This window comes from Salmo trutta, chromosome 6 (assembly GCF_901001165.1).
Source record: "Salmo trutta chromosome 6, fSalTru1.1, whole genome shotgun sequence".
In the NCBI taxonomy this organism is placed as follows: Eukaryota; Metazoa; Chordata; class Actinopteri; order Salmoniformes; family Salmonidae; genus Salmo; species Salmo trutta.
The window spans coordinates 30,057,128-30,069,454 of NC_042962.1; the positions used below are offsets into that span (position 1 = coordinate 30,057,128).

A 12,327-nucleotide genomic window follows, 5' to 3' on the forward strand; every position below is an offset into this window, starting at 1 on the left:
GCCTGCCTCCTATTGTTACGTCGCCCTCTCGCCTAATTAGGGACTGTCTCTGAAGATGTGGTATGAGGTACAAAATGAAACCCATCCTTGTTACCCTCAACGGAACGCCGTAAAACTACATAGACCTAAGCATTGACACCAAAGTACGGGAAGTAAAGCTTTGAAAAAAGGGATTTGAGATCTTAATCCATTGTCAAGACATTATCATGCCATATCATTTGTAGCCTAACGTGCATAATCAATTTCCTCAAAATGACCAAGCACACTTCATTAATCCCAATGCCCAAAACTGCAATAACAAAAGATGCGTCCAAATTTTATCTCCTTTCTCCTGAAGTGTACACTCGTTCACTACTTCCCACAAATCATTGCCTAGAGGGAGTTTCCGCCCTTATTTCTTATACTCATTTCAAATCAGTAAAGGGAAGTGAACAAGTGCATACTTTGGGAGGAAGGAGAGATCATAAGGTGAATGCACCAATTTGTAAGTCGCTCTGGATAAGAGCGTCTGCTAAATGACTTAAATGTAAATGTAAAATAATTGGGACGTAGCTAGACTCTCTCAATAAAAATAGGCTATAGCATAGCAAACAGGGACACCTGGTGGAGGGGTTGTACCAAATCAGATTGCACCATTTTGTCAGGCCAGTGTAAACTACGCATACGTAAATGATCCTGACATGAATGACAGGCAGTTCAACCTTGTACATATGCAACACATTTAAAAAAAATAAAAAGGACAAGCTTGCTTTCCCATGACTGGCCAGGTAGCCAGATCTGATATTTTAATGAGCATGCCACTGCGTGTCTACCGGCGGTTCGTACGGTCCTATCAAACCTCTCAGAGTAAGCACACACACACACACACACACACACAGCTGGAATAACCCACCGCTCCTTCCCATCTAGAGCAAACAAACAAATCCTAAATGTAAATTGGGATGTAATTGCACAAAGAAGAGATGCAAACTCAAAACCCCCTGAAGAGTAAATATACATCAATACAATCCATTGACTCCACTCAATAATCCCAAACAGCAAACAAACAAAGTTTAACGAGAGAGGTCTAACCTACGGGATGTCGGGCGAGGGATGCAGAGGACGCAGGCCAAGCGAGGAGAGGACATTGGGCGCTTGTGGAGTGTGTCTTGTGAACTATCACTGAACCTCTTCCTTCTTCTCCCCTTCTCGGGAAAGATCAGAGGGAACCTTAGCCTCCACTCGTACCCTCCGAGTTTCACCCGAGTGTGTGTGTGGCGACCCCCCCCCCCCAAAAAAATCCTGGGATTCCCGATAAGGCGACACGGATCTCGCTACTCAACGCCTGAGCGAGAGCTCTTTTCCCATCCTGCTCGGCCCGATGATAAGGAACAGATTATACTTATTTTATCAGGTGTTCAAAGCACCGGCGTTTGGCGTAAGCCCTAGGACACCAAGCAGCTAAAGAGAAGGCCTATTGAGAGGAGGAGCGGCGTAGCGTTTGAAAACAGCGTTATCAGCCCAAGCCATCTCCCGTACCTCCCTGGTTTGTAAAGACACTCATCCTCTTTATTTACTTGCATCTGTACACTTGGTTGCGTGCTTGACATTAAAGTATGTTTGGCGGTACTCTCAAATACTTCCTGCTTTGAGGGATTCCTCAACACTAAAGGAAGGAATCTGGGAACAGTGGGGGTAGATAAAAAGGCAATGCAGGCAGGTTGACAAATTGTGTATTTTACTGAGCAACTTCCCTAAACCTGAGCCTTTCCAGGGGAATCAGAGTCCACCGTACTTAAACTATAGCCTAGTTAGTAGTAGTCTATCAACATCTAATACACCACCATCAGAATCACAAATGGCACCCTATTCCCTACACAGCGCTGTTTTTGAACAAGGCCCATAGGGCACTAAAAGAGGGCATAGTGTGCCATTTGAGACAGCCATTGTCCAGGATGATTTACATTCCCTCCTAATGAGGGGCCGGTAATTACCAGTCTGGGGCTTGAGATCAAATGAGGAAATCACCTGGCCAGTAGTGACAGTGTGGCGTGTGCTCAGACTTCTTAAATTGACTCTAAAACTCTCCACCAACGCAATTTATGGTCTCCGACCATGGCAGCTGCAGCATGTCCTTGAGAGAGAAAACGACAGAGAGGGGTCGCGCGACAGAGAGGGGGCGAGCGAGGGAGCGCGACAGAGGGAGCGCGACAGAGAGAGAGAGAGAGCGCGACAGAGAGAGAGAGAGAGCGCGACAGAGAGAGAGAGAGAGCGCGACAGAGAGAGAGAGAGCGCGACAGAGAGAGAGAGAGCGCGACAGAGAGAGAGCGCGCGACAGAGAGAGAGAGAGAGCGCGACAGAGAGAGAGAGCGCGCGACAGAGAGAGAGAGAGAGCGCGACAGAGAGAGAGAGAGCGCGACAGAGAGAGAGAGAGCGCGACGGAGAGAGAGAGAGCGCGACAGAGAGAGAGAGAGCGCGACAGAGAGAGAGAGCGCGCGACGGAGAGAGAGAGAGCGCGCGACGGAGAGAGAGAGAGCGCGCGACGGAGAGAGAGAGAGCGCGCGACGGAGAGAGAGAGAGCGCGCGACGGAGAGAGAGAGAGCGCGCGACGGAGAGAGAGAGAGCGCGCGACGGAGAGAGAGAGAGCGCGCGACGGAGAGAGAGAGAGCGCGACGGAGAGAGAGAGAGAGCGCGACGGAGAGAGAGAGAGAGGGAGGGAGAGAGAGAGGGAGGGAGCGCGACAGAGAGGGAGGGAGCGCGACAGGGAGGGAGGGAGCGCGACAGGGAGGGAGGGAGCGCGACAGGGAGGGAGGGAGCGCGACAGGGAGGGAGGGAGCGCGACAGGGAGGGAGGGAGCGCGACAGGGAGGCGACAGGGAGGGAGGGAGCGCGACAGGGAGGGAGGGAGCGCGACAGGGAGGGAGGGAGCGCGACAGGGAGGGAGGGAGCGCGACAGGGAGGGAGGGAGCGCGACAGAGAGCGCGACAGAGAGCGCGACAGAGAGGGAGGGAGCGCGACAGAGAGGGAGGGAGCGCGACAGAGAGGGAGGGAGCGCGACAGAGAGGGAGGGAGCGCGACAGGGAGGGAGGGAGCGCGACAGGGAGGGAGGGAGCGCGACAGGGAGGGAGGGAGCGCGACAGGGAGGGAGGGAGCGCGACAGAGAGGGAGGGAGCGCGACAGAGAGGGAGGGAGCGCGACAGAGAGGGAGGGAGGCGACAGAGAGGGAGGGAGCGCGACAGAGAGGGAGGGAGCGCGACAGAGAGGGAGGGAGCGCGACAGAGAGGGAGCGAGCGACAGAGAGGGAGCGAGCGGGAGAGAGCGCGAGCGGGAGAGAGCGCGAGCGGGAGAGAGCGCGAGCGGGAGAGAGCGCGAGCGGGAGAGAGAGCGCGAGCGGGAGAGAGAGAGCGAGCGGGAGAGAGCGCGCGAGCGGGAGAGAGCGCGCGAGCGGGAGAGAGCGCGCGAGCGGAGAGAGCGCGCGAGAGCGAGCGAGAGCGAGCGAGAACGAGCGAGAACGAGCGAGAACGAGCGAGAACGAGCGAGAACGAGCGAGAACGAGCGAGAACGAGCGAGAACGAGCGAGAACGAGCGAGAACGAGCGAGAACGAGCGAGAACGAGCGAGAACGAGCGAACGAGCGAACGAGAGAACGAGAGAACGAGAGAACGAGAGAACGAGAGAACGAGAGAACGAGAGAACGACGGTGGAGTGGGGAGGCTGATTTGTCAATGCTAATCGATTTCAGTGCAGCAGTGCTCCATCACACCTAATGGGGTAGTCATCTCCCTGTAATGAGCCAACACATTTCCTGGCCTACGTCCCAAAATGCCACTCCACTCCCTATATAGTCCACTACTTTTGACCAGGGCCCATACGGCTCCGGTCAATTTAGTTCACCATTTAGCTCACCAAATAGGGCATAGGGTGTTATTTGGGAGGCGGGCGTACGAACAACCTACCGTTCAATCTCCTCTGGAGGGCTTCTTCTTGCAAAGTGACGCAGTAAATCTGCTCATCCAGGTCCTCCAGGATCTGAGGAAGGGAGGAAATGGCCCAGAGTGGGGCCGGGGAGTAACAGATGGGTGAATCAGCTGGTTACATGTTTGTAGTCATCGTGTCTTCAAATCAAGCGCGTTAATAATTTAAAAAATGACCCATTTCAGAGTCTGACAGAGGAAAGCTAGAAATCCAATATGTCTGTCAAACTTCTAAAAGGTCACTAATGTTGTATTACAGTACACATTAATACATAAAGCAGTGTATTCCCAAAAATCTGAAGTCGCCAGCGTAATGAAAAAAGTAGCCGGGTCGGGGGGCGGGGCGAGGGAAGAAATGTATCTGCTGCCACCCAATTTGTTGAAGTCAATTAGGTAGCCAGTCGTAAGGGTTAGTATGACACTTGCAAAACACACTGATTGGCATCTGACACTTACAAAACACACTGATTAAGGCGTTTTTAGAGATAGTGAATGGAAATGACTACTCACGGTTGGTTTGACTAGTAACTGGCCCATGACTGTGAACATCCTGGACAGGCCCACAGGAGTACACACTGGGTACGAAGCAAGTTACAAGTGGTGAGACACAACCAAAACACTTCTAGGACATAAAGGACTTAGGGAAGATTACAGAAATTTTATTTTAGTCCAAGCAATGTGTGATCCCCAACCAACCACCACACAATGTTTCCTAAAAGCATGAAACTTGTACACTTTGGGGACCTACTAAAAGTGTTCCATGAACTCGCCGCACATCAATCGTCAAATGAGATAATATTCCTTTTAAAATGTGCACATATCCCAATGAATGTGCTCTTACGACCCAACTCCAATACTCACTCAGGAGGAGCAGTCCTCCCATCAGAGAGATACAGGAGTAGAGGTACGGTAAGTAGAACTCCCAGAGATCTGAAGGAAAGGAGAGGAAATATTATCCAGAGCTGAACAAACACATTCAACCAGCTAGAAAAATAGAGACCGGCAGCGTTCCCAAATGGCACCCTTTTACCTGGGTAGTGCACTACTTTCGACCAGGGCCCATAGAGGTCTTGGTCCAAAGTAGTGCACTATGGAGGGAATAGGGTGCCATCTGAGACACAAGCCAGAATCCCCATAGCCTTACCATAGAGCGACTCCATACTGGCTGCGTCATTGTCGATGAGCGCGGACGCCACCCAGACTATTCCTAGGATGAGCAGTCCGAGGAGGAAGAGCATCACAAAGGTCTCTAGAACCCGTGACTTAATGCCCTGTGACGAAACGCACACAGACAGAGGGGAGAGAGAGACGTGATGAACAAAAAGAGCCACGGCACCGTTTTTTATTCATAACAAGCTGGGATTTTGCCCAGTTCTCCCGAGGCCAGTCGCGTTGCAAGGAAGGAACGGCAAAACAAATGGTGCCCTATTCCCTACGTAGTGCACTACTTTGGACCAGAGCCCTATGGTAAGTAAGTAGGTAGCCTAGTCCGAGCCGGAACGGACCACAGGGCAGTAGCACATCTCCTGATTCTGGACAGGACGCTAGTATATTGCAGGGATTTACCCTGAACCCTTCTCCTGAACGCTGAACACCAAGCAGAGGCATTAGGTCCCATTTTGATTCTTTGGTAGGACTCGGCTCAAACCCCCCAAAACGTTCCAATCTCAGGGAGGACACTAACCACAAGGCCACTGAGCTGATGCGGGCCCTGGCCAAAAGAATTGGGAATAGGATGCCATTTGGGATGCAATCCTGGTTCACAGAGGGAAACCTTGCATGCCGCAGTCTCCCGAACAACCAGTACTGCTGCATTCTCACCTCCATATAATACTACAGTATTTTGATTTGATTTATTAGGATCCCCATTAGCGACGGCTAGTCTTACTGGGGCCCGACACATGACGAAAAAGACATTAAAGACAAAATTACAATTGACATATATTTAAAAACATTAACGTGTAGTGTGTGTGTACATTTATCAGTTACACATCCATGTCAGTACATACACAAGGGGGTCACATGGGGGAGAGGCTATGGTCAATAATATCAAAAGGCTGCTCTGAAATCTAACAGTACAGCTCCCACAATCTTCTTATTATCAATTTCTTTCAACCAATCACCAGTCATTTGTGTCAGTGCAGTGCATGTTGAGTTCCCTTCTCTATAAGCAGGCTGAAAGTCTGTTGTTCATTTGTTTACAGAGAAATAGCATTGTATTTGGTCAAACACCAATTGTCATTTGTTTGTCGTTATTGATCGATAACAATAATTATTTACATCTCTCCCACGCTAACTTTACAAAATTCAAACTTACACAAGGCTTTTCTTTCATTTCTTTTTTCTTATGCACGAGTACGATGACTCACTGTTCGTTGTTGGCATATCCTGCCTAAGTTTGCCCACTTTGCCAATGAAGTAATCATTAAATAGTCATTGGAAAGTCAGCCAGTCAGAGGTGCAGCCAGACTTATTAGCCACTCCCTTTGCCCCCATCTCTTTCAACAATACAGCTTTTCAATTCCTCATTTATCTATGGAGCCTTAACAGTTCTAACAGTGAGTTTAACGGGTGCATATTTTTCAATAATTGGAAGAAGCAATTTCATGAATTCATCAAGTGCAGCGTCTGAATGCTCCTTATTAATCACATCAGATCAACAAATATTTTTGACATCCACGTAAGTCACAGCAAAATCTTTAGTATCATCTCTTATACACTATTTTAGGCCCATTTTTTTTTTTTTAATTGTGGATTTCCTGGACATAGCCACTATATTGTGATCACTACATCCAATGGGTATGGATACAGCCTCAGAACAAAAGTTCTACACTATCCGTAAAAATGTGATCGATACATGTGGATGATCTAGTTCCTGTAGCGTTTGTAAACACCCTGGTAGGTTGATTAATAACCTGAACCAGATTGCAGGCACCGGTTACAGTGAGAAGCTTCCTCTTGAGCGGACAGCTTGACGAAAACCTGTCAATATTCAGGTCCCCAAGAAAGAAGTCTTCTCTGTTTCCGTCACATACACTGTCAAGCATGTATACCTTCTCTATATAAATCACCCGCAATAATCCTGCGCTCTCATATTAAAACGCCATCGTTTTACATTCACGCTGCGTCCCAAACGGCACTCTATTCCCTATGTAGTACGCTACTTTCAACCAGAGCTCATAGGGGCCTGGTCAAAAGTAGTGCACCATGTAGGGAATAGGGTGCCATTTTGTGACGCACCCTCAGTTCCAGATTGCAGCCCGACGCTTACTTAACTGATCCCGGAGAAGTCCACGTTAAAGCACCTTTTCTAACAGTATATTGGGCCTATAAAAAGGGTCTAACCAGACTCCCAGCCGGGGCTTGGAGCAGACTGGAGGTTAAAACATAAAAACGAGCTGAAGTGAAGCCTCACTACTGTCTGTAGATTAAGAGCAGGCCTCCCGTTACATCTGGGGGCGATTAGGGGGGCTCTTAACGCGCCCATTGCCTGGCAGCCCAACGCAGACAGGAGTTGGGGTAATTTGGGTTTTCCGGGTCACAGACCGCTGAGTGGTTAATAAAGTCCTCTCTACCTGTTCAAACAGATTCAACCCCCCCCCCCCCCCCGTGCCCGCCGGTGGAGGTGGACAGGCTCCGTCTGTGGCCCAAATGGCCCACTATTTCCTGTATTGTGCACTACTTTTGACCAAGGCCCATATGGCTCTGGTCAAAACGAGTGTACTATAAAGGGGCAGGGTGCCATTTGGGACACACCCTCTGCCTACAACACTGTAGAGGAGATACCGTCTGGCACTTACAGGAATAGGCTGCAAAGAACGACTTACACATGGCTTGCGGATAGCCTCAAATTGGGCATCTAATCAATTTGTTACTAGGTAGCTGATGATGTGCTAACTGATGTGTGGCGTATTTATGACCAGGTACTATACATAGTGCAGTGATCCTCTGTTTGAAGGCGTCCTTTCATGTCACGTAACAGTTGTTGATCCCCTGTCTGAACTCGAAGGTTACCAATGACCATCACCACTAGTACCACTGTCTTCCCAGCCATTCTGATAATCAAATCACGTTCGGCAAACGTGTCTCATCCACACAGCTGTAAAATCTACATCCGCGTCCCAAATGGCACCCCGTTCCCTATACAGTGAACTGATTTGGAGCCCTGGTCAAATGCAGTGCACCATATAGGGTGCCATTTGGGAGACACCCTAGACTTCTCATGCTCTCTACCTCACAGCATAATGTAGGCTCGATGGAAGGGACACGTGTAGAATTTTCTAGCACAGCCGTGGGTGTCGAGTCTAGAGCGCCCCAGTGTGGCCACGTCTGATACAGCCGCAACTCCGCAGGTACAGCAGGCCGCCCCGAGTCTCTAATGCGCGTTCCAAATTACACCCTATTCTCCATTAACCATCCGGGCCCTGGTAAAAAAAAATAAAAAATAGCACACTACATAGTGAATAGGGTGCCATTTTAGACGCAACATAATTCCCCCGGTAGCCGTTATAAAACCTGTCTAGAGAAGCGTCTCATGTTCAAGATATGGAAAGGTCTAAAATGGTATAATGACAGGCCCTTCATCTGACCTGCTCACTGAAACCTCTAATGAAACCTCTATCCTCCTATGTGCTCAGTTCTTCCTACTGGACATAGGCTACATAACTACTGTGATGCTGACTGTAGTCTAGCAGCTCAGGTGGGGAGATCTCAACGCCGGAGAAGAGGAGATGAGAGAGAAAGAAGGGGAGGGAGAGATATAGATAGACGGGGGAGGAGAGAGAGAAGAACGTCTGCGAGCATCTCGTCCCCAGAGGTGAGAGGTGAGAGAGGAATGCTTTCAGAGACTTCGGTCACGTCCCACACGCGCTCTCTTAAGGAGGCCTTGGGACGGATAGGACCGTGCACGGGCCTGCTGCAGGAGGCGGCTCCGCTCAGGTGCCTCGGTCTACCTTAACCAGCAGCCCACGCCACGCTGAAGGTGTATTTCCTCTAGGCCGGGCCTCTCAATCATTTAGAAGCCTAAAATCATTACCCATTCAGATCATTTAGGGCAAAGGCAATGCCTGTCACCTCCCCGAATGTTATTCATGGTTTCAGGCGTATTGGAGGGCCAAGTGGAGTGTCAGAGAAAAGGTTGACCAAGTGTTGGGAAACAGAGGGTCTAAATTGCAAGCCCTTGAATTAATCACTTAACACATGGCATATTGCATTACTTATACTCTGCATTGTCCTTGTTTCGCTTTCAGAAATTAGCGTCGATTTTTTTCTTAAATAGATAGATTTTTTCATTGAGATTGTAAGCAATGCAGACAGTTGCCACAATCATCGAAACGTGGGAAATGTAGATAATGCTTGTTTAAAAACAGGCAAAATCAAATCCCCACTGATCTCGTCGCAGCGACTGTCTCCCGGTATAAGAAAGGGAGAAACAAGGAAAAGGATCTGCGCCATCCAGAGCCGATAGTTTTTATTCTTGCCATTCTAAAATGTGTACACCACCTCATATATATATATCTATATATATCTATCTATCTATATATCTATATCTATCTATCTATCTATCTATAGCAGCTCTGAAATATTCAGCATCCCCCCGATCCTCACACCGCCGAGCGTGGGGCTAGCTGCCTGCTCTGCCTAGTGCAGCTCCACTGGAATAGCAGGGAATCAGAGACTTCGAAGAAGTGTGTGTGAGACACTGCGCTGTGTGTGCTCACCCAGACCCGTCCACAAGAGGCATCCCAAACCACCAGCAACCCAGGGGATACTGAATCAGAGATCTTCACGGGTCCACCGCAACTCAAAAACCCGAGACCCAACTGGAGCTCCGAACAGGTCCGAGTCCAAACGGGGCCTTGGATCTCTGCAACTACAGCTGATATACCTGAGAGGACCAGACCACAGCTCTGCATAAAGCCTATTGCTTTTAGGTTAATAAGGGGAAGTTGTTTACTTATATTAAGCCTAGCCTACTATACATTAACCTGAAAAACTTAGCTGACAACGAATATATCAAATAGTCGCACTGTTATCGGGTCCGTTCGTGTTTGTGTAGGAAATCGAGGGGTCCAGTTCTGCTTGGATCCAACTTTTTGGACCCGTGAAGAACTCTACAGAGAATCACTGGATGCCTTAATACCAAAACTGAACATCCTTTTACCCTGTAGGATCAGAAATGACATATCTGGGTACTGCAATGTACAGCACAATGGCTACATGCATCCCTGTAACATGTCCTTGGAGAAGCATAGCTTGGCAGTGTCTGTGTCCCAAATGGCACCCTAATTCCCTATTGAGTGCACTACTTTGGGGGTCAGGTCAAAAGCAATCCACTATATAGGGAACAGGGTGCCATTCGGGACACAGACACCGTGTCTCATCAAATAGAGAGCCAGTTCTCTGGGAGCTGAATGTCAATGTGCCATGGTGTGCTATTCCCTCCACTTCCCCAGGGCAGAGAAAGGCAGAGAGAACGAGAGAAAGAGAAGAGAGAACGAGAGAAAGAGAAGAGAGAAAGAGAGAGAACGAGAGAAAGAGAGAGAGAGGAAAGAGAGAAGGGATAGGAGATGGTACAGAGAGAGGGGGAAAACAGGGAGTGAGATAGAAAACGGTGAGTGAGGGAGAAAAAGGAAAAGAAAGGGCGGGGCCACGCTGCAGAGAGACAGCGAGAGGGGGACGGGAGAATAAGGAAAGAGGAGAGGGACTACAGTAAATCTCACAAGGATAGAATAAAGAAGAGGATGCATAGGAAACGCGGAGAGCCACAGAGAGAGAGACTGATAAGAGAGGAGCTTCCTTCCAGCCCACCCATTAATCTGCAGCGGGTCAGCACAGCGGCAGAGATCATCCCACTGCCCATCACTCCTCTTCCTGACAGGACCATGTGGGATGGAGGGAGGGAGCCGACACCCATTCCACCACTCCCAGCCAGTCCACTTCTCTACCTCTGCCGCGCCAGATGCCAAGGGCCCTTATTAGTGTACCCTTCAGCCCCGGCCTTCAGCTCTGGCCGTGTCAGAGACAGAAAACAGAGAGGGAGCCGCTGGACTGGAGAGCCTCCCCCTGTAAAGCCGTCGCAAACTAAAACTTCTAAAGACACGGCAGCAGGCGCATGGGAAACGGTTTGCTTCACGTTGTAGCTCGATCGTTCGTTTTCCCCTGACAGTGACTCCATCTTGTTGTCATTACCAAGAGGTGTCAGGCTGATAAGTCTCCAAAGAATAAATGACTGTCACCTGGGTTTTGTCAAGACAAGAGGACGGTTATATCGACGAGCACCGAGTGGCTCAATAGAGAAGGCCTGCAAACAAGTAACCTCAATAATAACATAACTTAAAATCATCCTTAAATCGTGATCAAACTTTTTTTCCTTGACAAAACCCGGGATCAAACTAATCAATAAGACTTTTTTCTTGTGATCCAAGTAAATAAATAACATTGGATGTGAATCTCAGGCTTACATATAATTTTAGACAGAAATAAGTGTAATACCCCCCAAAAAACTACACCAGCTAGCTATAAAATAAACTGACAATTTCATCCAACAATTCAAACGCAGGCCCTCTCTCGGAGCTGATAATTTTGTCTGAAAGACAGAGAGGAGAAGAAGAAAATCCTGAACAGTGCGCTTTTCAAAATGCTCTTCTCAAGCCAATATGTTGCCATGGCGACAGACATTGTAAAGGAGGGGCTTTTCGCAAGACATTCTGACCTTAAAGGAAGGTACGTAAACATCACTTGCCAGAGCGAAGGCCTGGGAAAAATGTCTACATGTGCAGGGAGATTTGAAATAAATATCCAGGCTCCATTGTGGAGCACCAACAAAGAAGAGTATCTTAGTAACTAGCACAAGGCGGTTTGCCTCGCAATAAAACACACTTCTTTTTCATCACAGGCTTTAGCCTAGGCCTTTAGATTGATGAGGAGCTTCTTTAAGCAACAGATGAAAACTGCTGGCCCACAGCTGGGTCAATCTCTGGGTCAGACTAAGTCTGTGTCCCAAATGGAACCCTATGCCCTATATAGTTGGGCCGGGACGATACCAGCATTATCACAGCCCTTCTATATAGTGCACTAATTTTGAACGTAACCTAAGTCGGCGTGGTCCATCATACAAATATTGACCGGCCATCAAAACAACGCTATCTACTGGTGGTGCATACTAGGGCTTGTAATCGGTTCAGGGAACAGAACAATTACGTTTTTTGAGGAACAGAATCCGAACCGGGAACGAAAGTGATCTACATTGTTCCAGAACAGAACCGTTATTTTAAAAGCATGGGAAGCAGTTAATAATGTTATTTTACAATGCGCCTATGCAAAGCCCTCACTCTGTCACTCAGAAACGTATTCCAGTTTCTGCCTGCTAGCTGA

The 12,327-nt window shown here is 48.7% G+C and overlaps 1 protein-coding gene across 1 annotated transcript in view; it reads right to left on the reverse strand.

Moving 5' to 3' along the window:
- Nucleotides 1-12,327, reverse strand: part of lmbr1 (limb development membrane protein 1) — a 55,703-nt gene that overhangs the window by 25,816 nt on the left and 17,560 nt on the right. The window contains exons 6-9 of the mRNA XM_029756135.1: nt 5,096-5,222; nt 4,813-4,881; nt 4,462-4,526; nt 3,934-4,006 (exon numbers count right to left, since the gene is read on the reverse strand). Coding sequence (XP_029611995.1) covers nt 3,934-4,006; nt 4,462-4,526; nt 4,813-4,881; nt 5,096-5,222 — 334 coding nt within the window. The remainder of the gene's footprint in view (nt 1-3,933; nt 4,007-4,461; nt 4,527-4,812; nt 4,882-5,095; nt 5,223-12,327) is intronic.